The sequence below is a fragment of the Gavia stellata genome, chromosome 8 (genome assembly GCF_030936135.1).
Source record: "Gavia stellata isolate bGavSte3 chromosome 8, bGavSte3.hap2, whole genome shotgun sequence".
NCBI lineage: Eukaryota > Metazoa > Chordata > Aves > Gaviiformes > Gaviidae > Gavia > Gavia stellata.
Window position 1 is genome coordinate 29,417,382 of NC_082601.1, and position 26,045 is coordinate 29,443,426.

At 37.1% G+C, this 26,045-nt stretch overlaps 1 protein-coding gene across 1 annotated transcript in view; it reads left to right on the forward strand.

The window, feature by feature from the left end:
* PARD3B (par-3 family cell polarity regulator beta) overlaps positions 1–26,045 on the forward strand; it is a 427,904-nt gene that overhangs the window by 199,401 nt on the left and 202,458 nt on the right. Inside the window, exons 8-13 of the mRNA XM_059820147.1 lie at positions 35–393; positions 2,054–2,193; positions 2,966–3,094; positions 15,352–15,537; positions 21,732–21,902; positions 25,187–25,316. Of these exons, the coding sequence (XP_059676130.1) occupies positions 35–393; positions 2,054–2,193; positions 2,966–3,094; positions 15,352–15,537; positions 21,732–21,902; positions 25,187–25,316 (1,115 nt within the window). The remainder of the gene's footprint in view (positions 1–34; positions 394–2,053; positions 2,194–2,965; positions 3,095–15,351; positions 15,538–21,731; positions 21,903–25,186; positions 25,317–26,045) is intronic.

A 26,045-nucleotide genomic window follows, 5' to 3' on the forward strand; every position in this document is an offset into this window, starting at 1 on the left:
TTGTTATGTGAATTTTCATACCTTTCTTTTAAAGGGCTCAGGACATCTTCCGTCAGGCAATGAAGTTTCAAAGTGTCATCTTGGAAGTCCTTCCTCCATATAATCGAGAACAATATGAGAAGTCTGCTATTGCTCCCCTTTGTTTTCCGGATAATGAAGAAGGAGTTCCAAAAACAAAGATTCCACCTCCTGTTCATCCAAAACCTGCTCTGAAAACAATTAATCTTTCTGGAGCAAGCAGCTTGGAGGCAGGCATGCAGGCAACACTCCAACAAGCTAAGAGCCCCAACCTCCCACATCTGGGTAGAAAGTTGTCTTCTCCTTCACTGTCTCCCCTTATGGGCTTTGGCAATAAAAAAAATGCGAAGAAAATAAAGATAGACCTGAAAAAAGGTAAGTCTGAAGTTGATATAATTCTGTATCATGTTTTCTATACTGATACCTTAACTTTTAACTAAACTAGTGTCGTTAAAAGTATGAGCAAGTTATTTACAGTTCAAAAGTTCCAAACTTCCAAAAAGTAAAAGAACATTCCAAAAGGTAAAGGAATGTTAACAGTAACATTCTCAACAGTCAGCTTTCTCGTAAAGTTTGGATGAGTGTTATCCAGACTTACTGATTTTGAAAACATCTCAGATACTGATTATGTGGAAGGTATTTCATTAGCAACATGTGATATTAAGAGATGATTCAGCCTTTTTGCAAACACAGAATAAAAATCTGAACTGTCTGCTGGTAACCTTTGTTATTTTTATTCATGTTTGCCAATTGACCAGCACTGTTATGATATTCTTTTAAAGATAAGTTTAAAAATATACTCTGCTCTGTTTCATGTTATCCAGGAAGTTGACCACAGATTTACCTGTCTTTTCCTTTTTTTATTTTCTACGGACCTTTTCTTTCTATCTGTATGTATTCAGCTGTCAGCAGGCCAGATTTTGTGTGCATATCTTTAATTGCTGCTCCATGCAGATGCCTGTCTTTACATGGAGTAACACGTTTATGCACATGTAGTAAAATGTGCTTAAGCAGATCCCTTTTAGCATTTATATTTTCTGTTTAATTTCTGTCTCTGATTTGGCTGAGAGTTAAGTTTGATGCTAGAAGTAGCCCTTTTAAAAACTGTAACTTTATTCTTTTTACACATAATGAATGTAATCAAACCGTCATGTCTTAATTTTTGTTATTTCTTAGCTTAAATTACTCACTTTTATTTCCGAATTCTTCAGCTTTGTGTTAACAAAACCTACTTCAGAATTTTCCCCATTTTAGATGTAATGCTTTTGATTTTGAAATAGTAATTTAAATTAGAAATTAGAAATGATAGGAATGTTATATTGACATGGTATCTCTGAAAACTATCATATGGTAGCAATCGTGCTCAATATAAAAAGATTTTTATAGACCCTGCAATTCCTGGGTGATCTTGGTTGGCTTGTAAGCAATACCTGCTAATATTGATTTTACTCCCTAATTATTTTTTAAAACATTTATCTATTAACACTTGAGGTTGTTTATTTTCCAAGCAGCAAACAACTTCACAAATAGAAGCTTTGAAATGTCACTCGTCCTTTCTTAACAGCATATAGTCAGCAGCTTTTGCATTCAAATCGTGTGACATTTTTTACTTTTCAGCATGTTTCAGTAATGCCTGCTAAATTATATTTATGCTTATAAATAATTCTGATTGCTCTGATTTGTTTCAAAGGCTATTGACTGTAATGTGAAGGCTGATACTAAAACCACCTAGAGAAAATGTAAATGCTTTAAAATGAGAGTTCTCACTTGTTTTGTATTATCGTGGGCTATCCAAAAGTATTTCCATCTGTAGCTGTTGCGGGAGGATTTAAGCATGTGTTCTGACATAGATAGAATTCTTCTCTAGAGCATGCAGATAATAGGCTCATGTTTACAGCTTTTTGTTTGCTTTCTTTTTTTAAGAGGTAACCTGAATGAGTGTCTGTGATATGTTACTGACGTTGTTTGCTTACTTTTAATGATCATCATTTGCTTGTTGAAATTTATATTGGGAGTTCTTTATCTGACCTTCTAGGTCCAGAAGGACTTGGTTTCACTGTGGTTACCAGAGACTCTTCAGTACATGGTCCTGGTCCGATTTTTGTGAAGAATATTTTACCAAAAGGTGCAGCAATAAAAGATGGTCGTCTGCAGTCAGGAGACAGAATCCTGGAGGTTAGGATAAACATCCATTGTATTTGCATTGCCGAGTATTGATTGCTGGTTTTGGCATAAATACTTTATTTCCTTATACATACTACTGATGTATGGAATTAAAATTCTTGACCGTGGTTCAAAAAAAAAAAAAAATCATCTCACTTGTTTGTCAACAAGTATTTTATACCACTATTTGGAAAAAGGTGCTTTTCACAAGGGTCCATGGGATGTTTGAGCAAGGGCAGTGCGGTAACAACTTGGTTCTTAAAGCAGATAAATGTATCGGTTTAGAAACAAAACATGTCTTGCCTCTTTAGCCGTGTCTAAAAATCTCTGATTAATATCAAGGTGGTTAAGTGTTCATTTTAAGGTAATTTTGCTCAAATCGTCCTGTTTAAAATTTTCAGATAGCTTGTGACTTACAATCTCATTATCTGTTGGGTTATTTCTACTTACTAACCTCAAAAAGCTCTTAAGGTAAACAGTTTTAATAATACTTAGGTCTTGTTTTTGTACTCTTCATCTTCAAAGTGCTTTACAAACTAATTAAGGCTCACAAACCCCCTGCAAGGTGGGTAAGTACTACAGACCTGCTTTAACAGATGGTGAAAATGAGGGGAAAAAAGGTTAAGTGATTTCTGCAGGGCCAGAGGGGGAGGCCGTGTGGGAGCTGTTGCCAATTCTTCTTTGCTCTCAGTCACTGAATGATACCTGTGTTAGGTAAGGGGAGAATGACAGAAGACAGTCATACTCAGAGATATGACATCCTCTGTTCTTTTGTGTCTGATAGGTGAATGGATGGGACATCACTGGCAGGACCCAGGAAGAGCTTGTAGCTATGCTGAGGAGCACAAAGCAAGGGGAAACTGTCTGTCTGATTGTGGCTCGTCAGGAGGAGGGCTTTCTACCCCGAGAGCTGGTAAACTTCTTTTGTCCTGAAGAGTGATATTGAAACAATTCCGTGATTTAAAACTAGCCCAAGAGATAGAAGTGAACGGTTGTTGGCTGAGAAAGCCAGCAGAGGGTAACTGTATAAGGCTTGTGTTTGAGAAGGATTTATACTTTCATTTGATTTTAATGGATATTTGATTTTATCTACTTTAGATGCAATTCCACACAATCTGATTTTTTTTATCCCAAAAATGACATCATAAGTATAACTCATAGGGGAATATTGTAAATGAATCAAACATGACTGAAAATGGATTATTGTCTTTCAGAAAAGCAACGAACTTTAAACCAGAATTTTAAAGTGCATGTAACGAGTCCTGCAGCTTATCAGTAACAAACTAGCGAGGGTGGCTGCCCCCAGGAGATGCATCTCCTAAGCCAGGTGCCAAACTGCAGGACTGGTGACAAATAGAATTCCATTGCACTCCTCAGAAACTTTGAAAGCAAGCTTTTCCTTGGCTGCTAGTCTTTGACTTAATAGGCTCTTGCATGTCTGATTTTGTTCTATCTCAAGTGCTTAATTTTCACTTTTTTTAAACGCTGGCGTTAAACTGTGTTCTCTTTTTCTCTCACATACACTGATGTAGCCCTCCTCTGTCTAAAAATGCTATCTGATACATACGTGTTTCCCCTCAAAGAAGGTCATCTCTTTGGTTGCCTCTTCCTTATCTTGATTGATGGCTATACTTGGCCTTTCATTAAGAAGTCCTCTGGATGAAGGAAGGACAGCATTTCCTGCTTTTGTCTCAATTTATCTCATTTAAAGAACACAAACCGCCTTCATTCTTTTCTCAAGATGCCGCCTTCTTGCTTTTCCTTTTGCTTTGGACTGTTAGCAGGATCATCTACAGAAATCTGCCATTATGTTTCCTCACAAAACATTGCAAACAGTTTTCCTGTTGTTTCCTTGTTACCAGTTGGACCGTGTTGAGGTAGGGGTGTCTGTTGCCTATGGTACAATAAGAAGCTGGAGGGGAGTTCAGATTCTCTCATAATGAGCCTTTCCTCTTGTGCTGCTGGTGCCCACTTTTTCCTGTAGTAGAGCAATTGTGAAGTGTCCTAAAAAAACTATTTTTGTTTTCATTTTCCTTTTTTATTGAGTAATCTTTAAGGAGGATATTGGCAGAATATTTTCAGCCCTGTAATTGGCCATTCATTATTGGTATTCCCGAAGTGCCAAAGTCAGTCATAGTAATGCTCTGTTTAGTAAGCCCTGAGCTGTAGAGTCAGTGTCTGTGTGGATCGGAGGGAAATTTCTGAGTCTGAAAGTACTAAATTATCTATTACATTTAGCATTTCTTTTCTTCACCAGTAAGAGCTTATTTTTTGAAAAGGCTACCCATCAACATTTTTTCTTGCAGGTTTTTTAAGTTATAAAACACATTACTTGGAAAATCTACTTCTAAAAAAAGTATATATTCTTCTTTTCTCTCTCCTGTTCCTACAACATTATATGTTATTCTTTATTGTCATAGTACAAATTCTTTTGGAAATCACTGTAACAATGTGTGCGTATAAAAGGCTGGAAGAATCTAAAAGCTATTTATAATTTTTAGCTGCCACAATTGCCTGCTATTAAATTCTCGCCCCTACAGCAAGGATTAACTACCTTTTAAAAGGTGACTTACTTGTGACTGGCATGACTGAAATCCAGAGAGTATAGTCACATTTATCCTGCTGGCTTGACCTTCGCTTAGATTGCTTTCTCTGTGAATGAATGATGCACAAGTGATGGCCCTCACTGTAACGGTGATGATATGTGAATTCTAATACTGTTCTGTGTTTCTTGTTATCCCAATCAAGTACAATATAATACAAATGTGAGTTACTGAAATACATTAGATAATTTTATGGAACCAGCCCTTCTAAATTAAAAAGCCTTTCAGCGACATCTGTTTGGTAGCTCATGGCAAAAGTGTGGGTTATCATACCACTAAGCTACCAGATGTTGATACTAACATGATGCTTGTTAGAATTCATGAGACATTTGAGAATAGTCTCAGCAAAGATTTAAAAAAAAAAAAAAGTTAAAATTGGTTTAGCTTTTTTGTTTGTTTTTAGCTTTAGCTATGACAGTACATTGGACTAATCCTCTGCTACCTCGAAAGTTACAGTGCTGTTTTGATCAAAGAGAAGAAAAAAGCCAGCACTTCACATGTTTGTTTTTGGAAGGAAAGACAGTGGATAATCCAATATTTTTCAAGGACAGCTGTAACTGGATGCTCTGATTATGTAACATGCATGCAGAGTTTACCTAAATACTTGGGGGTTTTGTTAAAGCCTGGCAATAATAGGGTAATTGCTTTATATCAGACTAGTTCTTAATTTGAGCAGTTCTCCAGGGATTGTGATCTGAGAAGCTGTTTTCTTTAGATTCCCTGTTAATTGTTGAAAGGAAAAGGAGGACAGCCCAGTAAATCTGCTCACTCCTCACAGCTTCCTGTGGCAAAGATGCCTCTGGAGCTTGGACCCGCTAGAGACCATGCACAAAACCACTTTTGAGCATGTTGCTCCACTAGAACTGCGTTCCTACATTGATTTTTGGAAAGAATTTGATAGCTGCATGGGCACAAAGCATTTGCTTTGTAACAAATATAACAAAGTAACAGCGGGTGGCACTTGATTGCATGGGTCTGTAATAACGTAATTTGACTTAACCTCATAACAAAGCTGCTGTTTGAAGAAAGCTTAGTCTCACAAATATTCTTCTCTTCAGTAACCTAGATGGGAGCAGAGTTTGGGGGTTTTGTTACTGTGATCTATGCTGATTAATTGCTAGTAAGTAGAAAATTGTATTCCGAGTAGCAAACCTTTACCACACTAGCCAAGAGAGATGTGATACGGGTGAGGAGGAATCAGTGTTGCAAACAGGCATTATTAAATTACAGGGAATTGGGGCTTCAGTTACACTAGCCCATGCAACATCTGAGAGTTGTACAGTTACATTGTTTGCACATAATGAGGGAACAAAATGGAAAACACAATCTTTGTATTGTTAGTGCTTTAAAAAAAGAAAAGGAGGATCTAATGAAATTTTTTTTTTTATTGAAGCAGATCAGTGAAGTAGAATTTGGATCAACCACAGGCTGTCCTCCTTATTATCCAGTTAGCCAAATGTTCCTAGTAATTCATGCCAGCTGTTGACAATGTAGCAGTTGAGTAAGGAGCTGATTCCAAAACTCAGGGGAAGATCTTGATTCGCTTAATTACTGTAGTCTACAGAGTGGCTGGTGATGAGTGCATTCTTTAAGGTGCATTTGGGTTTTAAACTGTGTAACACTGATTGTTTTCTAAAGGATGGTGAGTATTACAGAGAGAAACTGGCTTAACTTGAACAGGTTTGGATTTTCCAGCTCTTATCGAAGTAAGTGGAAGACACATCAAACTGTGGCTATTTTTCTACTGTGTTTTGAGAATACAGTGTTTGATCATGTGTATTTGGTGCATCTTTTTTTTTCTTCAGGAAAAATATGTGATCTGAAGGTGCCATTTCTTTTAATAATGATACAAAGATCACTTACTTCCCCTTCTCTTTCTTTATACCTGCATTGGTAGAGCAGGCAAAGCTACTTGAATGAGAACAGCTCTGGTGTAACCCATTCTGCGACATGACTCTATGCAATTCTTTATTGTTATTTTTCATGGTCCTTCAGGATAGAGGATATGATGCATATAAGCAGAGGAATGTGCCTGTTCTGTAATTGCTAGAAATATAACATAGCACTGAAAATATTTTGATGCATTTTTCTTTAGGTTAGAGCACATACATAGTGTAAGTTTTGCATATTCTTTATTTTTTTGTTTTAAAGATAGCTTTGACTTACCAGTTTCAACTGTAATCACTATTTCTATGGTTTCTTGGCATTATGCACCAATCCCTGAAGAACGGAGGAGGAAAGGGAACAAACTAGCATTTTTACAACAACTGAAACAACAACAATGTATATAATGCAGCAGCTGATTTTTAGCTCTGAGTTGTTTTTTACACATGTACTATACAGGTTAGAAGGAAGCAGGATGAGAGACAAGTTCAATTAAGCATTTTTTTCTGCATAGTGTGTGATTAACTTTTATGTTTCAGTCTTCCCCTAGTTAATTCCTTCCACTGACTTGAAACTTCTATGCCTGAAGGAGAACTTCTTGTTTGCCTGAAGTGTTTTCCTTTTTGTTTTTAATATTCAAAGCTTAATTTCTATTACTTCCTTTTAATTGTTTCTTGCCTTTTTATGTGCAGGAAATAATAGGTGAAATTTCAGCCTAGACTTAACCATTTTTGCCCCTGTTTTTGTAGGTCAAACCAGTGATTCTAGTGCTCAATTAACCAGAAATGGTCAAATAATTTCTGTCACAGAATGATTCCAGCAAATACTAATTCTCTGACATGTTGTCTCTGCTCAAAGGATGTCTGATAGGGAAAAAAAAGGTCAATTTACATATATTGGATTTCAGTAACATAGAAGATTCGGTTCTTGAATTGTTCTGCGTAATGAAGAGAAGGATATTGTGAATACACATGGCACCTTTCATCTTGAATAACTTTATAAACTATGTAGATTTTGAAGTCCTGTGTTTTTCCAAGAACTTTTGAAAGAAAGTGTTTGGTTTTGTGCCTGTAGATTCTCTTTATCTAGAATAGTTGAGAAATAAGTGTAGGTTGTGTCTACACAAATGTACCTACCTTTTTAGAGTGAAAACATTGTGTAGTGCAGCCTGTCAAAGGTTTTCAGCTTTCATTATGTATTTCAGAAGATGATTACTAGTTCATTATAGCTTAGAGTACTGGAAACTATGCACTGAGGTTTGTTAACTAGTTATGGTGCTCGTTATAAAAGTCAGTAAGAGATCACTGTTTAGAAGGAATGTGAGTCTTTCCTGTCACAGTGAACAGAAAGTGTGGCAAAAAGTATCCCTGTATTTATCCCGGCTTCTGGTGGGACTCCCTAACTTACCAAAGGGGAATAAATTGCTTAATTCGTGTATCTTTAAAAAGGGGTTGTTTTTTTTTTATTTAAACTAGATCCAACAATTTTGCAATGGCAGAATGAGTTCTCATATGCTGTGAAGTGCTAATATAGCTATCAACAGAGCAAACATGTTTTCTGTGTGATAGTGGTGGTCAGCCTTTTCGAAGCTGCAGAGACCTTACTGCATCGGGCCTACTATTGCTTTCTCTGTCAAGTCCGTCAAAGTGTTATGATCCAGCAATAATTTGTCTTTCAGATTGTACTCTTCCTCATTTTCAGCAAATACAAGGAACCTTAAAAGGGTGGTCTGAAAGCTCTGGTCATAGCACTCATTGGCTGCAAGAAAGAAAAAGACAGACAGACATAAATTTGTGGTGTACTGTGTTAATGTAAAAAGTATCCAAGTACAATATAATATACCTCCATGGATTTGCTATTGGCTTTTTTGTCTTAGCAGGATGTGACCTGCTAAGACAAAAAGGTGACCATTTAGTTTTTATTGCAGTACGGAATACAGACAGTTTTAAAGAAGTCAATATGAAAAAAACTGTCGGAAGTGCTAAAGATGAACACATGTAGCAATGACTTCAGTTATTTACTAGATTGTGACAAGATTACAGCAGTGCATTACCTTTGAGTATTATTTTCAAGAGCGTTACTGTATATCTATTGCAAAATACAGTGCAGATTTTATAGTGAGTGAATGACTGAGCTGCCAGCAAAGTATTTCTTAATTGTGGCTGAGCTCTTGGAAAGAACATAGAGAATAGTGCAAATAAGGATATACCTTCTTTTCAAGCTTTTCTGCTAATAATAGTTATGCGGTGCCACAATTTAAATGTTGCTCTTTCACTTTTACAGTTTTTTGCAGAAAATAATTGCAAAAGCATGTAAATGTCTTATTTCCTTTATAAGCCTTTGAAAATAACCCTCCTGGGTCTCTTGCCTTTTGCTCTCAGCTCTGAATGGCACTCCAGGGAGTTGGCGTCTCTTATCAGAAATGAGCAGCCAGGCAAGGGGCAGCCAGCATATTGAGAGACCATAATAGTGTGTTGGTCAAGGGCATCAGACAGGTACTGAAAGGTCTCTTGTGGTGTTAAACAAATGGTGTTTCCTTCCTGGCTTAAGTGGGAGCTAATTTTTATTTTGTAAGCTTCTCTTTTGGCAAAAGAACAATAGGGATAAATAAGGCAACCGTTCCAGTGAGAGATATGCATTAGATTATCATAAATCCACAGATCAAAAGTGCCTTGGTCAATGAGAACAGGCATTGTAAGATTACGTAAAAGGACTAATTGAAAGTGGTGTCCCATGGTAGCCAGAGGATTGACATAATATTGAGTAGGTATAACCATGGACTAAGTAGAAGGGGGAAAAAATACAATGCACAGTCCCTTTTTCAAAGGTTATAATTCTCTTTGTATTGATGACTGAGCAGTTTTTGTGTGTTGTGAGAATAAGAGAAGGCTAAAAGTATATTCTATCTGTTCTTTAAAATACTGAGAATTTTTTGGTGCAACTTAATTATATGCCAGTAAAATTTTAGGTTAAGAAACCTTTATTATAGACTTTTAATTAAGAAATCAGAGACCTATAGATCTGCTTCTAAAAAATAAATAAAAGAATTGGCAGAACATCAATTAATCAAATGTGTCCTGAGACTCTTAGATAAAGGTTTTCGAACTGCATTGCTGAATGTTACTTAGTACATATTATTAGGGCTTTCTGCTCTCAAATCTAGCAAACTCGGCATTCTCTCACCTTCATATAAACTCTTCTGAACTTTTCTATCTGGTCTGTGGTGATTCAGTAAATGTCAGAATTGATTTTACTGAAGTCCCATGCAGGTACCTCGGTAGATTAAAACAATCCTGTCCTGATTTCCCTTGTGAGGGACTGTACTTGTTTGGCTGTTTGCTCCATTCTGTTTAATGGCTGAGTCCGGACAGCGAGCAGGAAGATTGCCTCTTAGACTTCTGCATTCTGGTCCAGGAGAAACCACCTGGAGAAAGAAAGAGGAGATCGTCTTCCCCAAGCAGTTGAGAGAGCTCAGGAACTATCTAGAGTGCTGGAAGGTGCAACCAGGAGGGAACTTTGCAGCAGGAGCTGAGGCTGGCAGACTCCTATAAATAGTAGGGAACAAACATCACCAGGCTGCAGAGGGAACTGGGATGAGAAATGTGCATATCTAGAGGGGACTGTTCAGAGCTTGTTGCAGCTAGGGAAGCCATTGCAAGCTGACAGGCTAAGATTTAGCAAAGCTGAAGGAAGGACCTGCCCAACAAGGACAAAGTGAGCAGTGGAGGTTGATTTTTTTTCAAGTCTTTTTTTTTTTTTTTTTTTGGTAACGTCAACCTGTTTTGCTGTTAAGTATGTTTCATTAATACTTAAGAGTTTAAAATACCTTTTGCTGTCTTCAGTGTACCCATCTTAAAGGAAGAGTGTAGGCCAGGCCATCTCAAAGCTCTAGCTATCTTGAGGTCTCATCACTTGGCTATCTGGACTTTGATTTATGTGAAGATTTCTCATTTATCATAGTACCGTTGAGTGAGTTACCTATGTCTGCAGCAGGGAGAAACTTCAGTGATATACTATCATTTAATTCCTGAAGTGCTGAGGTGAGATACATTTGTCATGGAAAATACACAACGTGATTGTTGACTGGGTAATTTATAACATTAAACTGAAAGTTTTTCCTGGTCTAGAAACATATTTGTATTGAAGCCCGTTTAATTCATTCTGTGTTTGAGTGAATTCAGATTCTAGGATGATCTTGAGGTAAGAAGTATTTCTAAGAAAATTCAAGGTTTAGTGCATTGGAGAGGACTTCTTTTACTAGACCATAATTCAGCTGATGGTGGTTCGTCTATTGTAAAGAATTGATGTCTTTGGATAATGTTTTCACAAAGTCAGGGAAACAGAGGCAATGGGAGGTCCAGCTCTGTGAGTCAGTAGCAGCGTTTAATATTAATACCTGCATACTCTAGGAACAGGGACCATCATTCATGAGATTAGTTACCCAAATGAAGCAGTTAATTGATGAGCTGTTAACTTAAGGCTGGAGCTCTTTTTGGTCATCAGTGAAAAGGCATTCCTTGGGAAGAGTACTATCATCGGGATAATGATTAGAAAACATTTAGCAAGTATAGGATGAAATAAGCTTCTAGGTTCTGTTCACCTCTTTTTGTTTCTTCTCTGTTTTTCCTCCTTTCTGCTGCTTCTCACATTCTTCCACAAAGAAAAGTTTTCAATCTTGTACCAAAGAGTCTTGGTGTTATAGACTGACTACCAGGCATTTGCTATCAGATACCATACAATGAGTAGCAAATGAAAACTTTAAGGGGAATAAAGACAGAGTTTACTTGGTCTTATAATGAATTAATCATTGATTTGTACATGTGCGTCTCCTTTCCTGTTACCCATCCCTGTGAAGTCATTGAAATATCATTCACCCTCCCTTGTGGGTTACAAATTTTTGATAGTGCTATTAAACAAAGTTCAGCATTATTTTTAAATCAACTTTTGCTGGATCTTAGGGTAAGGCTGAGTATAAATAATGAAAAGGAGAGATTTTTTTTTTAGGATAATTGGGCTATGTTGAACAAGAAACATTTGTGAGGGACTTCAAGGAATATTAGAGAATTCTTCAGTAATAGGTAAAAGCAGCTGTTCTTTAATTTAAATTTACTAAGGTTTTTGTATGATGAAATTACCTGTTTACCAGAGAATTGTAGCAAGGAAAATGGTAGTCAAATGTTACGGATTACAAATTAGGTACTAAGGAAAGCAGAGGAAATGAAACACTGACAAAAATTTACTGTACTTGTCTGGTGTCCTGCTGATTACATCTTAATGTTTGATAGATAACACACCCAGGCATGCAGACAGTGATCTGGTAGGTTACTTTTAACAAGAGCTAATACATGACATAGTTATGTTAAAGGAAGTTGGGAAGTATTACAGAAGATTGAACAACTCTGTTGCTTTTTTTGTTACTCTGCTTTTAGCAGTTTATTTGTATCAGAATCTAAAACTGGACTAAGTTATACTGAAAAACTATGTGTAATATCGTTATCTTAGTAAGTTTATAGTGGGAGAGTTCTAGTGACCACCTAGTCAGTCTTTTTTCCCCATGTATTGAGGGCAAGGGTTTTCTTTGAGGCTCACCGGCATTTCCTTGCCTGCTATTTAAGTGAGATACTCCTGATGTCAAAAATTGCCTGCAAAGAAAAGGGGGAAAATGCTACTGTAAAGTGTTATGAAGACTATTATTATGTCCCCTTTTAGGCTTTTTTTTCATGGTTAAACAAGGTTGTTAGATTGCTGTCCTCTGGAATCCATCCAGCTTGTTTCTTGAAGCCTAGAGCTGAGCACAGTGCTGCCGTGGAGCCTGTGCCCGTGCTGCGGAGAAGGGGACTGCGTCCTGCCTCCTACAGCCACCATGGCTCCCAGCGCTGCCAAGGCCTTGGGCCACAGCGGGGCCACTGCGGCCTTGTCATCAGTGTCACGGGTGGGTCAGCGGCAAGACCAATAGTACAAATGAGAATGGTATTGATTAGAGCACTTGACTCGAATTCAAGCAGACTCATCTGCCTAGTTTCTTTTCATATATTGGCTTGAGGGACATATCTAGATCCTGTTGTCTCTGGTTTTTTACACGTTTGTGTTAACAAAGGCATGAAGTCCTTAGTCTGAAAGTAATATAGAACTTGGAGCTTAAAGTGAAAGAGGTAAGATGCTGCTGAGAAAGAAGGTAACACAGAAATGAGTTAATTTTTTCTCAACAAAAATACTGTGTCGCCTTTTCCTTGAAAGTTTTTTTTGCAGAAGAATAGCCTTTGTGCCAGGGCTTACCTTCAGCCATCCCCGTTAAAAATTGGTCTGAATGTGACCAAATTCAGTTTTCTATGAAGTCCAAGTTCATATTGAGGTAACATTATGAAACAATTTGTGTCTGCTCTGGTGAAGGTAGGTATGGGCACTGAGAGCTTTAATGTCCTGTGATAACAACCCCTCTTGCTGCTTTCCTTATGGTATTGGGAAAGGCAAAACCACAGTTTTGACATACAGAACAGGCAAGAGTCTGGTGCAGGTGTCATGGATTAAAGTGGAAGAATAGCAGCAGCACTCAGGAACTGCTTGCCTAGGGGATCATGACAGTAATACAAAATAGACCGTCCTGAAGTGCTGCAGGAGATATCACATGTTTGGGACCTTGAGAAAAAATCTCTGTTGAAGTCTGGACAGGATGTGCTATTTGAGTAGAATTCTGATCTAAGAGTTCTGAATCAGCTGACGAGAATATGTGCATTTTGAAAAACAAAAGATTGGGCAGAAAATCTTTCCTCTAAAACCTTGAGAAAGTTAAATGCAAAAAGCTTATGTTAGAAGACTAGTAATAGTGGGTTTTTTCCTTACACTGACTCTTTTGAAGGAAGTCAGAGCAGGAGTGTGTACAAATTATCATTCTGTATTGTTCACGGTAGTAAGTATGAATTTATAGGTTTTGGGGGATTGCATTCAGGATGTCTCTATATCCACAGCTAAAAAATAAAAGTGACAGATTTGTAACCAAGAATTGTCTACTTGCAGTTAACAAAGACAAAAGCCCAAATGAGTAACACAGGTACTGGAGATGAGTACTGGCATCAAGACAATTTTCAGTGTTGGTGCTATGTCATTTTTATATTTGGCAGTTAGGCAAATTGTGTTGACTTAATATCATGCAGTTATATTCCAGGAAGAATTTGAGAATGGTGCATATTGGGATGGAGGTTTATAGTCCTAGTTCTCTGGCTCACGTGATTCCTCTCTAGCCAGTAGCTGCTTCTCATCAATGAAAGGGCATCTGAAATAATTGAAAGTTTATTTAGTGGTTACTGCTTCTAATTTTTTGTTGCTTCAGGATATTAATTTCTGCTCATAGTTCTGTGATTGTTGTTCTTGTTGATCAGACAGCATAATAGATGAATATATGGGACTACTCTAGCTGCTGAGAAAACATCTGTACTGCTGGCACCTTTGCTGACAATGGCATTGATACTGTATGTTCTGCAGCTTAGGCCCTGGAAACAGTCCTTCATTAGCTGAAAGGTGGATTGGCCCAGCTACTTACACTCCTCCTTGTGTATGGCCTCTACTTGATAATTTAACCTAAGACTCTGACACCCTTGAAAGCAGCTCCCAGTCATCTTTTTCAACTTGTGCTTGTCTGTGTGTTTCATTTTCATAGGTTTTTTTCCTATTAATTTTTTAACACTACTGTTAAAAAGAATAGAAAATGTCCAAATGACAAGAAACGTAGACTAATTAATTGTTTTAGAGTTATATGCAGAAGGAAGAGTGGAATAAAATCAGATGTGATGCATAAGGTCTTTTCCACTAATACCTTCCACGAACACTTTACTCCATAGTAGGTCTTTTTATTTCCGTAGAGTGCTGGTATGAATATTTCGGGCTAGAATTTGATTTTGTGTAATTTCATGATTCTAACCTGCTTTAAAAACAAAACCATCACCACCACACACACACACACCACCACAGCACCACCCCCCAACATACAGCCCTACAAAACTGCAGATACAGTATACAGTAAAAGAAAGTTCTTTCTGATCTTCCCTAGCTCTGGATACTTGACTTGGCAGTCTTGTAAACACCAGTCTAATCTAGGAAAAATTTTGGGATCAACCTATACCAGAAGGAAAAAAACCCCAAGCCTCTATGGAATAAAAGTATGTACAAAGGGAGTTAGTGCAGAGTAAGTTACTGTGTTTTCAATTCTCACTCTTGCTTTTGTTACACCAACTTCCCTCTGTAGACAGGTTTAAGGGAAGGATAATTTTTTAAGGATGAAACTCAATTTTCAGAGGGGAATGGGATTTAACAGTACAACTATCATTACAGTTTGTGAGCTGCATGTAAAGATGTTGAGACTTTTGTGGCTTACGTTTCTAACGCAGCTGTGTTTAAAAGAAATGTCTTTTTTATATTCTGCTGCAACTTCAGCTTTGTATCATGTGGAACTAAGTTATTTTACCTTCTATTTAGACATATTCCTGGGTATCATTAAAAATAACATTTTAAGCCAGATCATGTGACAAAATGTCAGCTTAAATGCATTGTTGGTTATAAGGCTGCTTCTTCAAGCTACTTTCTGGAAGAGAGGACTGTTTCTTGCCATATGAACCTATGGATGCAACTAGTTTATGCATTGTCTCTGCCCCCTTTTCACCCGTATTTTCATCCTTGTTTTCTCCAACAGAAAGGAGAGCCGAACTGCAGTATTCTTTCTCCAGAAACCACAGAGCAGCTGACCTTTGAGATTCCTCTGAATGATTCTGGCTCTGCTGGACTTGGTGTCAGCTTAAAAGGCAACAAATCTCGGGAGACTGGAGCTGATCTTGGGATTTTCATCAAATCCATTATTCACGGAGGTGCTGCTTTTAAGGTATGGAAGAAACATATCAAGCAATGACTGCATTAGAATTCTGACATTTCTGTGTTGAGTACTGAATCTCACTTGATAAGCATTCTAGGAACAAATACCTTTGGGTGTCACTCATTCCTTTAGGTGAACTGCAAATCTGCTAATGTTTTGTCCCAAGATTCTGGTGTGGTGTGTGGTAGGGTTTGCCCCAAGGAAAGTGAATTGGTGGAAACTTTAGGGGGGGGGGGGGCATTTGGATGCTGCAGAAAATGGGGAAGCAGGAGAAGGCTAGGGGGGTGTGGTTATGAGAGGCTGCCTCCCAGCTTCCCCACAGCCCACAGAAGTGCATAGGAAAGTTCGCGTGCTGCTAGGCTCAATGGTAGAGAAGTTGAATGTCTACATTTATTGTCTATCTGCACTGCTTTTGGTCCTCGCAAAGTGATACAGGCAGACCCATTTAAAAAAAAAATCAAATCAAAAGACAAACTTCTTTACAAAAATTAGAAATTGTCAGTTCTGTGAGGTTAAGGATTATGTGTTTAATTTATGCTGTAAATAAAAAGCTAGCTCATTGTTTTCTTTCTTTTTTCCAAAATATTTTTTACCATTGTAGTAAAAATGTGACTGGGCTGAGCCTGGCATCAATTGTGCAGAAGTTACCAATTGTTCCTGAGGTGGATTGAATTGGTAAATGACAGTATTACAAATTGTTCTGTTCCCTCTAAGGACTATACAAGGACTGTTGTACATTTTTATGATTAAAAATTATTTGAATTATTTTCTAATTTTTAGGAAACCTGTTGACTCTATTTTTTTCCCCATATAAAAACTTTAAAAAGGTAACTTTCTTGAAATTAGAAACAAAAGTCTTAATCTTTCAGGGCTAGTATGTTTAACTGTTGTGGATCCGTAGTGTAATTTTTTTCCCCTTGTGTTAGCTCAGCGGTTCCTCTCAGTTCTCTTTTCTGTAAAAATACTTTTTAATTCAGTGTATGTAAATTCCTCTACTGACATCAGCCTGCTGAGCAAGACAATTCGCAGCATTAAAACTTTCATGATCATCTATTTACAGCAGCTGGTAAATAGCAATAATCAAGGATTTAGGTTTGATGTGAATGTTTAATACTTCTGTGCTTCCATTAATTGCCTGTCCTAGTCCCACAGTGACTTCAAAGCTCAGATCTCAAGTATAACTGAGCCTGGTACATGCAGTTCAGAACACTGTCCTGTAGTTAACTCAGGGCTAAATGACAAGTGAGTAAGCTCATCTACTTGGTGCATATCAGAAACGAGTTAAGGCATGATTGACCAAATTAGGGCTGGATAAACTCAATTTATGTGCATGTCTGCTACAGAGTATGACTCATTTTACGGTGAAAATGAGGCTGCTATCCTTGCTTTCCCAGCTCTCTATTCCCTGAGTCAGTTGCAGTGACAGTGTATATGGCTATGAATAAACTCATTGTTTTGAATAGCAAAGGTTGTGGAGCCATATTCCAGCAGCATTAGTGGGCTGGCTATCTGACTTTTCACATCATAGACACATAAGAAAACCTTTTTTAGCTGTGTATGTTTACCACTCTCTGTTCTCCCATAGTTACTCACTCCAGAGTAGCTAATATTTTGGCTTGAGGGGTCTGCAGACTAGTAAAGCAGGACTTCTGTGCTCACGCCTAAGTAAACAGGCAGCTGGCAGAATTAGTCACCATGACTGGAAGATTATTTTTTCTGTGGTCCTGTGACCTATCCTCTATTCTACCTTGTTAAAACCCTTTCACCATTTAGAACTGTGTAGTAATAGATCTGAGTGTAGGCTCCAGAGCAAATGAGATGGTAGCTGAGGCTCTAGCTTCCACCAGAACTGTTCAGAGAATCTTTCCTATGTGTTTTATACAAGTACTCACAGAATGCAGTCATTTTGGCATTGTCTTAAGAATCGCAGTTTACTGTTGCATATGCATGGAGAACAGCTGTCTTTCTCCTGTCTAATGACCTTTATATGGAACAAAACATAATCAGTGGGTATTGACAATTAATAAAATTTCTTGTATCAAGTTAAAAAGTGTGCACATATTTGTGCATAAATATTTAAAGATGTCCTTATTGTCCTTATTTTAAATGTCTTCTTGTAGCAAGTTTTTAAATAAAAAGCCTTTCTTTCCAGCTGGTAGTTGTCCAGAGCATTTTCCCATGCTATTCATTATAACTCTCTGAAATGGAGTATTATGGATTTAGACATGTGCATTTGCTTTTCCGTGTACAAAGTTTTCTTGGGAAACTATCACAGGAGGAAACCATAATGCTCACTGACATGAGAATTCTCTCACTATTTCTCACTTCTGCATTTAGAGTTTAAAATTTGTTCTGATTTTGTGATACCATGTTAATATAAGGGGGAGCTTTATCCCCTTGTCTATACAGTCACCACTTGTCTTCAAAAGATGACATGTAATACATTGAACTTCAACACATTTGTTTCACTGCTGAAGTAAATGCTCAGTCCTTCTAATGCTGTATAAAGGTTTTGATACGTTAAATTTCTTTCACCGGTGTGTTTTTTAGAATGAAAAGTTATGTATGAGACGCAGACGGTTTTGGTTGGTTACCAATCAGTTATTGGTCTGAAGAGAGGCCAACATTTTTTAGTGTTTTTTGAAACATTAACACATTAATCTAGCTCTGATGCATTAGTGGCATTGCAAAGCACAGTAAGGGAGTTGTAAAAAAACATAAGGGAAAATTGAAGTCTTGAATTCTATACTTCATGATTTTTTTGGTCCTAGCTAAAGATTTTAGAAAATACCAATGCATTTTGTGTCATACATGCTGCAGTAAGACCCAGTGCCAATTTACTGCTCTTGTAACAAAACCAAGCGAAGTAAAAATGCCTTAATGTTCTTAGTTGGTATTCTAACACTGTGTCCTGCAGGAATAAAAACAGTTACTTTTGCTGATTGAACCCATTAAGTCCCTTCTTAACCTCCTATTGTAATTTTTGAATTGTCTATTTTTTATCATCCCGAAGATAATGATGTTACTAGAATATTTGATATTTGTAATTATGCAGAGCCGTTTATGTGAGGAAAACTAACATTTTGACTGAGTTCAAATGCATCATCTTTCCCCATAACTTTAGGGATTTCAGCCTTGTTCATCTTGAGACATCTCGGCTTTTCACTTGCGATGCATTCCTGATGATCAGGTACTTGCTGTCTACTGCAGCTGAAAGTCAGCAGAGCCATTATTTGAAATAATGGAATATTTTCTATGTGTGCATTTGTTCAAATCAAACATGGTGTAGCTTGAACCTCCCTGGGGCATCTGAGTGCTGTTGCAGTAAACATTGCTTGTTGTGTGCAGTGGATGAGGAAATTGGATGATTCCAATAAATGCCATCAAGGAATTCCTTCTGAGAGAAATGTCATTGATGTGATAAGGGAAATAACTAGGTGTGCTTTGATTAAAAACATAATGAAGAACATGGCGTTATATCTTCCTGCTCTGCTGTAAAAAGCATGAGAGTCTTGTGACTGACTGTCTGAATATGTTAGCCATGTGGTGGTAGGTTCTACCCCTTGCTGTGAGCCTCCATAAAAAACCCCAACATTTTTTGAATAAGCAAGGGAACAGTAACTTCACCCTTTATTAGAATAGCTCACTTGGAGTTTCAGAGATGGCATTTGAAAACTGTTTTGCTGAAATGCCAAATGTTGTTTTTCTACTCGGAAGCCACAAAGAAACCCACCTTTCAGAGATGAAAGAAAAAACGTGTTAAAACAATGTTTAGCTTCTTTTGAGCCAAGCAGATTGTCTTGCAGTTCAGGCTTCTAAACCAGGCCATACCACCAGTGATGTGAAAATCTGTGTTTTGAAACTGTTTAGGTATTGGGATTTTTTTTCAGTCTTTAAAATAGCAAAAGGTTTTTCTGTGAAATAACTTCTACCTAAGCACATGTGAAAACAGTGTTCAGCAGTCTTCCAGCCTACCTTGTACAGGTGACTTAGCAAGTATAGTTGATCAGCGTTTATGAAGCACACACACCTTTTTTCTCCTATCATAGTTGAAGTGTTGAATTCAAGTTGAATTTTGTGTTTAGGTGGAGCATGTAACAGATTGGGAAGAAGGGGTGATGCATCAAAAGAAGTTCTTTAAGAACTGACATTATTAAAATATAAAGAAATAAATACAAAGTCTCATCCAAAAGTATTAGAAGGCAAATTGAAAATCAGGCCAATTCAGAGATTTCTGAGGCTGCAGTGATTCATTTAAAAATATGTGTTGTGTTCAGGACAGTTGCATAGTCAACAGATGTAGTCATAACAAGATTCCTTTGACAGTGTATTTGTATATACTTTAGTAAGAAGCTTTAATGGATATTTATACATGGGTGTTTATCCACAGAAAGGAAAAAAAGTAATCCAAGAACCTGTGGGACCATAGCAGGAGGACATGACAACCTGTAAAAGTTTCAAAGTCTTACAGAAACGCACAAAAAAAAGTATCTTTTTTCCCCTCAAACTCTTGTTGCTGTGAATGGCTCCATTCATTTCAGCAAATTTTGATAGAACACCAAGGAATTACAACATGTGCAAATAATAAAACTCCCTGTTCAGCAACATTAACTCTTCTCTCCCTAAACTTTAGCGTGTGTGATGGCATCATTTTGTATGTAGAGTAAGAGTGGGATTAACCTGTTGACTTTGGCTGTATGTAAATTTATGTTGGCATGAAATATTCAGCAGAGAGGTGGGAGAGGTTTCAGTATCTTTTCCAAATGGCATTGCTGTTTCCTGTCCTCCATTCCCCTACCCTCCCCAGAAAAGTTTTGTTTCTCTTTATTTTCCTTCACTGAGTGACTCATCTCCCAATTCTGTCTTTGCATCTTCTTGTCCCTCAGAGTTTGTTTTGGATTCTGGTATATGCCGCTGTTCTTCAGCTCCATGGCTATTCATACTCTGCTGTGGTAATGATGATACCCAGTTCCAACAAAAATAACATTTAAGACAGCTGGGTTTGTCACAGCTACTGTAACTCACTTGAGCACAAATGACTTAGACTTGGCAGCAATAGCTGAATAGTTAATTGAACATCTTAGTGATAGAAAAAATAAAAATTGAAAGGTATATATATTTTGGATTACTTAGATGCATGAAATATGTAAACAGTTCGGACGAGTGCCTTATGAAGAGTATGTAATGAGCCTATGAATGAATCAGATTCATTTTAACCAAGCAATGTATTTTTATGCAAGTCTTTCCCTGATATTCTTTCTTCACTGCCCTTCTATATTGGATGTCTTCAGTTTCTTACTCTTTCTCTTCCTTCTTTGAGGTCTGATGCCAACCTGGTAATTGTGAACTTGACAAGCTTTAAAAGAAACTCTTGTCTCTTAGTTAAATAGACCTTATTTTCTTGTTAAAGAGAGAAAAGTCCATGGCACGTGCTTTTATGAAAAGAAATAGATCAGAGATAATAATGACAACAGCAATAGGGCTCCTAAATCACAAAATAGCAGTGTCCACAATTACATTACACCCACAAATGTCAGTTAACCTTGGCAATGAAACTGAATTACTTTTTTCAAAGCATAGGCTACTTGATGTGGCTCAACCCTAATTTTGTTTTTGGTAGCAGGTTTGGATGTTAAAATACATGGACAGCATTAACTAAAATAAGGATGCTTAAGTCTTAATGACCATTCTGAACTAACAACACTACCCCATATGGTGGCAGGGTCATTGTGACGAAAGACACTAGTGAGTCTATAAGACAAAATTTTTGGAGCTGGTTCTTACCAGACCCTAATACCAGCTACTAATGCATGGAAAATATGTTGCAGTACTCCTTCACGCTGCAGATACTAACAGCTATAGTGTGGGTCCTTTTAACTAACCAAAAGCTCCTTTTCCTGTTTTCTTTTTAGAACTGATAAAAATTAAATTGTACATGCAAGAAAAACAGCAGCGTTTGCACACGCTTCTATGTTTGTAATTGCCCTATGAATTCTTCCCAAAATGTAGTAAATGGAGGAAAAATATGGTCCATTAATGCACACAAAGATTTTTCTTTTTAAAACCTGGTACTATGCAGTCTTTTATTTCTTAAATTTTAGAAAGCAGTGTCTGATTGTCTGTGTCTTGCTTTCCTGTATGTAGCATCTCTGCCTAGTAATTCTTTATTAAAAAAATATTTTGTTTATGTTTTTTGCTTGTAGGATGGTCGTTTGCGAGTAAATGATCAACTTGTTGCAGTAAATGGGGAATCACTTCTGGGCAAGTCAAATCATGAGGCTATGGAAACACTGAGGCGCTCCATGTCCATGGAGGGGAACATTCGTGGGAGGATCCAGCTGGTAGTTCTCCGGAGACTAGAGGTGCAGACAGAGGTGAAGCAGTAAATGCATTTATTAGATAAATGTCTTTCCAGTCCCAGTGTTTTTGCATACAAGAGATGATGGCTACAGTCTTGGTCACAGAGACCTCCTCCTGGCAGAGTGAATTCTTTACTTCCTGGAGTCAGGATTCACACGGTGTTTCTGGTTGATATCTCCTGGTCTTGCTGTTCCTGTTGAGGTCAGGCTAAAAGTTGCCTCTTATTTTAATTTGACAAGTATTAGAACAAAAGCAAATGTCGTCCCAGAAAGGGTTGATTCAGGATTAATGTGTTGATGTAGTTTTAACTATCTGCTACCTCCTCAAGGCAATAGCTAGGATACAGACGACTTGAATTCTTCTGATTTCATTTGTTGTCATGATCAGAGACCTTAATGTCTTAGTGGGATTTGGATTTTACTTCGTTCTTGTTTCATTTTCATTAGTATTTGAATTCACTCCACTCTTTTTTTGTGTGTGTGTTCTTCTGGTGCTCTCCTGTCCCTGATCAGATGAAGGCCACTCCATCAGAATGGGTTTCCGAGTTGATTAACATAAAACTTGCTTAAGTAAGGTAACAAAGTAAGAGAAGAAATTTTAATGGTTGTTTTCTAGACCTTGTATAAATTGATGTTTGCCAATCACCTCTTATTTTGAAAAGGATTGGTTTTATGAACTCTCTTGCTCTCTCTTTCATGCATGCATGCACATATACACACTCTTTCTTCATCTTTACATAGATAATATGTATGTATACTGGCTGCATTTATTACTCACCCCAGTTTTAATTTTAACCCTTGAGTGAATATTTTAATAGTTTTTGAACATCTGTACAGTTCCTTAAAATAAAAATACATACAAGTGGATTTGTGATATAAAAGTTTGTAATAAATCCCATTGTAGAATTCCAAGAGATGATTTCAAGCTTCTTACTAAATAAATGTTGCTGGAACATTTTAAAATGTTAAGAACAATCATGTTTGTGGCTGTATTTGCATAAAATATCAGAGGGGGGAAGAGAATTTTCCTGATAATTTTCTGTTTGATTTACTACTGTCATTGATTGATCAAGAAATAGATTTGGAAGTATATTACTTTTCCAAACATTATGCTCTAAGTTTTTTGGGAGGACACTTTGCAAAAGCCTCACCAATGTCAATCATGCCAGGAAAATATGAAAAATATTCATTAGCAATTCTGGAATATGTTAGAGGAAAACACATTTTTTCTTTCCTTTTCTATGTGACATAACATTATGTTGTAAGGACGAATTATAAAGTATATGTTTTCTTTATTGTGCACTCTTGTGACATAAGATAGCTAGCTCACCTTCAAATAAAGCTCACTCCTGCAAGTTTTCTTCATTTAACAAAAGCCAACATTTTTTTTAAAAACCTTCCAATCAAACATCCCATTGATCTAATACAAGTATGAGACTGCTTTTTATAGTTAAGTGTATAGTTTTGTGTATTATCCAGATGTATGAAAGAGGTAAATAATCTTGACTCATGCCTTATGAAGAATGCATAATGAGGTCTTGATTGAATCAAATTCATTTTAGACAGGAATTAATTTTTATAGGGTAGTCTTTAGGTTCAATTGTAATTCCATTTGAGTCTAGAGACCATAGCAGAAATGGGTTGTTGCCTGTTCTTTCCTTTCCCCAAAACAGCTTCCCGAGTACTGCATCTCAGCTTCGTAGAAGGAGAATACGTTTAGAAATGCATTATTGTTTTTATTGGTCAGGACACTAATGGAGGTTTTCCATGACAGCTATGTTTTATAAGCCGAATACTCTAATTAGGCTGGTTACTGATCAGTTGTTGGGATATTGATTGTGTCATTTATCAAAGACCTGGAAAGGCATATATGTTGCTGCTGTTAATTTAAGGCTTCCTTATGCCACTGGGTACAAGTCTCCAATGTAGTAGAAGTTTGGATGTTGCAAGGCTTAATTTAGCTAGCAGAATCCATGAGAAAGTAGTAAATGTGGACCTTGTGACGTAAGGAATCTTATGTAAACTAAAGAATTCCCAGTAACAAGAAGAAATGTAATTGTCAATGGCTGTGTGGAGTGATTCTGTACAGAGGTTCAAGATAGCCTTTTCAAATGGCTCATGCTGCACTGAGAAGGAGGAGAAAATGTTACATGTGTTGCCTGTCCACTGAGACTACATTTGTAGCCATATTGTGACTATGAGTATCCCAGCATTGATTTGTGTTCTGAGGTGCATTTTTTGCCATTTTATTACTATTATTTTTATTGTTATTCTATCATTATTTTTATTATTTATTATTCTATTATTTCTATTGTTAAGCTTGAAAGGCAGGTTGCAAGGTGGTGTAATACGCTGTTCTTAAGTGTTGGTTCGCAGGCAGTCATTTGCCAATGCGTTAAACCTCTTGCATAATTTTACAAAGAAATTACGTATGTTAGATACATGCATCTCTTCTGTAGATATGACTATGAAATTTAAGGAATGATATATTTAGTGTAACATTTGTTGACATAATGAACATGCACTTTAAAAATAGAAGCCAGTTGGAGGCCCCTTCAAAAAACACATAAAGTCACAGAAACTATAAAGGTTATTTTGAAAACTAGCCATAATATTCCCCTGTGTGGGTTTTCTGTTTTCCCTGAATAATGAGTACAGAAACGTCTTTCTGGGTCTGTCCCAGTTTTAGAAACTGTGAAAATTTTTTTCCCCTTTTTTTCTTTTGAGCAACTGCTCAGGAGAATAAATTAGGCGATATGGCATGTATGGGGAGGGGGGAATGTCTGAAAAGAAAAGCTGACTAGAGGTGTGACAGGAGTTTGTTTAGCTGCTAGCCAGAAGACCTGCGTTTGGGAGTTTGGTGTAACTCCTTACTTGCAAAACTGCGCTAGTGTGTGATCATCGGAACATATGCACTCAGTCTCTGAGAGAAGGGAACCAGCTGGCTGGCAGAAAAATACCATTGGCATTGCCCGTGTTCTTGTGTTGACAATGTCACAAGCTGCCCTCCCAGATGGAGAATTTGAATGCAGCCAGTTGTGGGTCATAAAAAAACAGTCTTAATTTTTGTGCATCATTCTTAATTATTGTTATTGCTTAGATATTGTCTTATTTCATGGTCAGCAAAAACAGATAGTCATTTTGAAGATATCTTTCAAGTTTCTCATTTGAAAGGAAGCAATTTACAGTGAACATTACATTACACTGTATTTGTGCACTGTCTGTAGTGATGGCTGATCTTCTGCATTGTTGACCATTTAATTTTTTTGTAACAATGCGTGGTTCTGTTTTTCCCTTAGGAACGCTCAGACCAGGGAGTCTTTCAAAAATCAACCTTTGACAGGAGTCATAACTTCACAGCTGCTTCCCGACACAATGATACTATTCCTGAGCAATTTGTAACGTGCAGCCCTCGTGAAAGAACAAAAGGTAGTCTTTAGATATCCTCCTCTGTGCTAAAAGAAAGTACTTTATGGTTTTGTTTTTTTGAAATCCACAGCCACTAGAAAAGCAGTTAATTAGAGTAAGTGCACACTATGTTACTTCGAGGCTTGAAGATCCCGCAAGGGTGGGAGAGCTGACTCAGAAGTTGTGAATTAGATTCCTGGCACAAATTCCAGTTTAAGTAACAGTTTCTAGCTCGCTGCCCCAACATGTAAGGTTGGGTAAAAAACAAATGATGAGTGCAAAATATATGTTGTCAAAATGTTTATTTTCTATATATCTTTAATGAGTACAATGATTTTTGCACTGAATTCTTAGATTATGTCCCAGGTTATTATAAGCTAGATGAATTTATACAAAAGCGTGGTATTCATAAAGTACACTTGCTTATTTCAGACTTAAAGGTAAAATTTGTTCAAAGGTTAAAAACATTCCCTTTATTTACAAATTGGAATTATATTAATGAACTCATTAAAAAATATTAGGTAGACATGTACATTGTATAAGAAAACCTACATGTATGAGCATATGCAAGAATATAAGTAAGAGCTTTTAAGACCACTTATTTTCCTGTCTTCTTTCATTTCTGATAGCATACTGTACTATCTGTCCAATTTGCACCTGACTCAGCACGATACTAGTTATTTGAAAAGTTTAAGTATTTGAGATGGTCTTGGCCCCTGTCCTTTTAAGTGTACTCTTATCCTTCAAGCT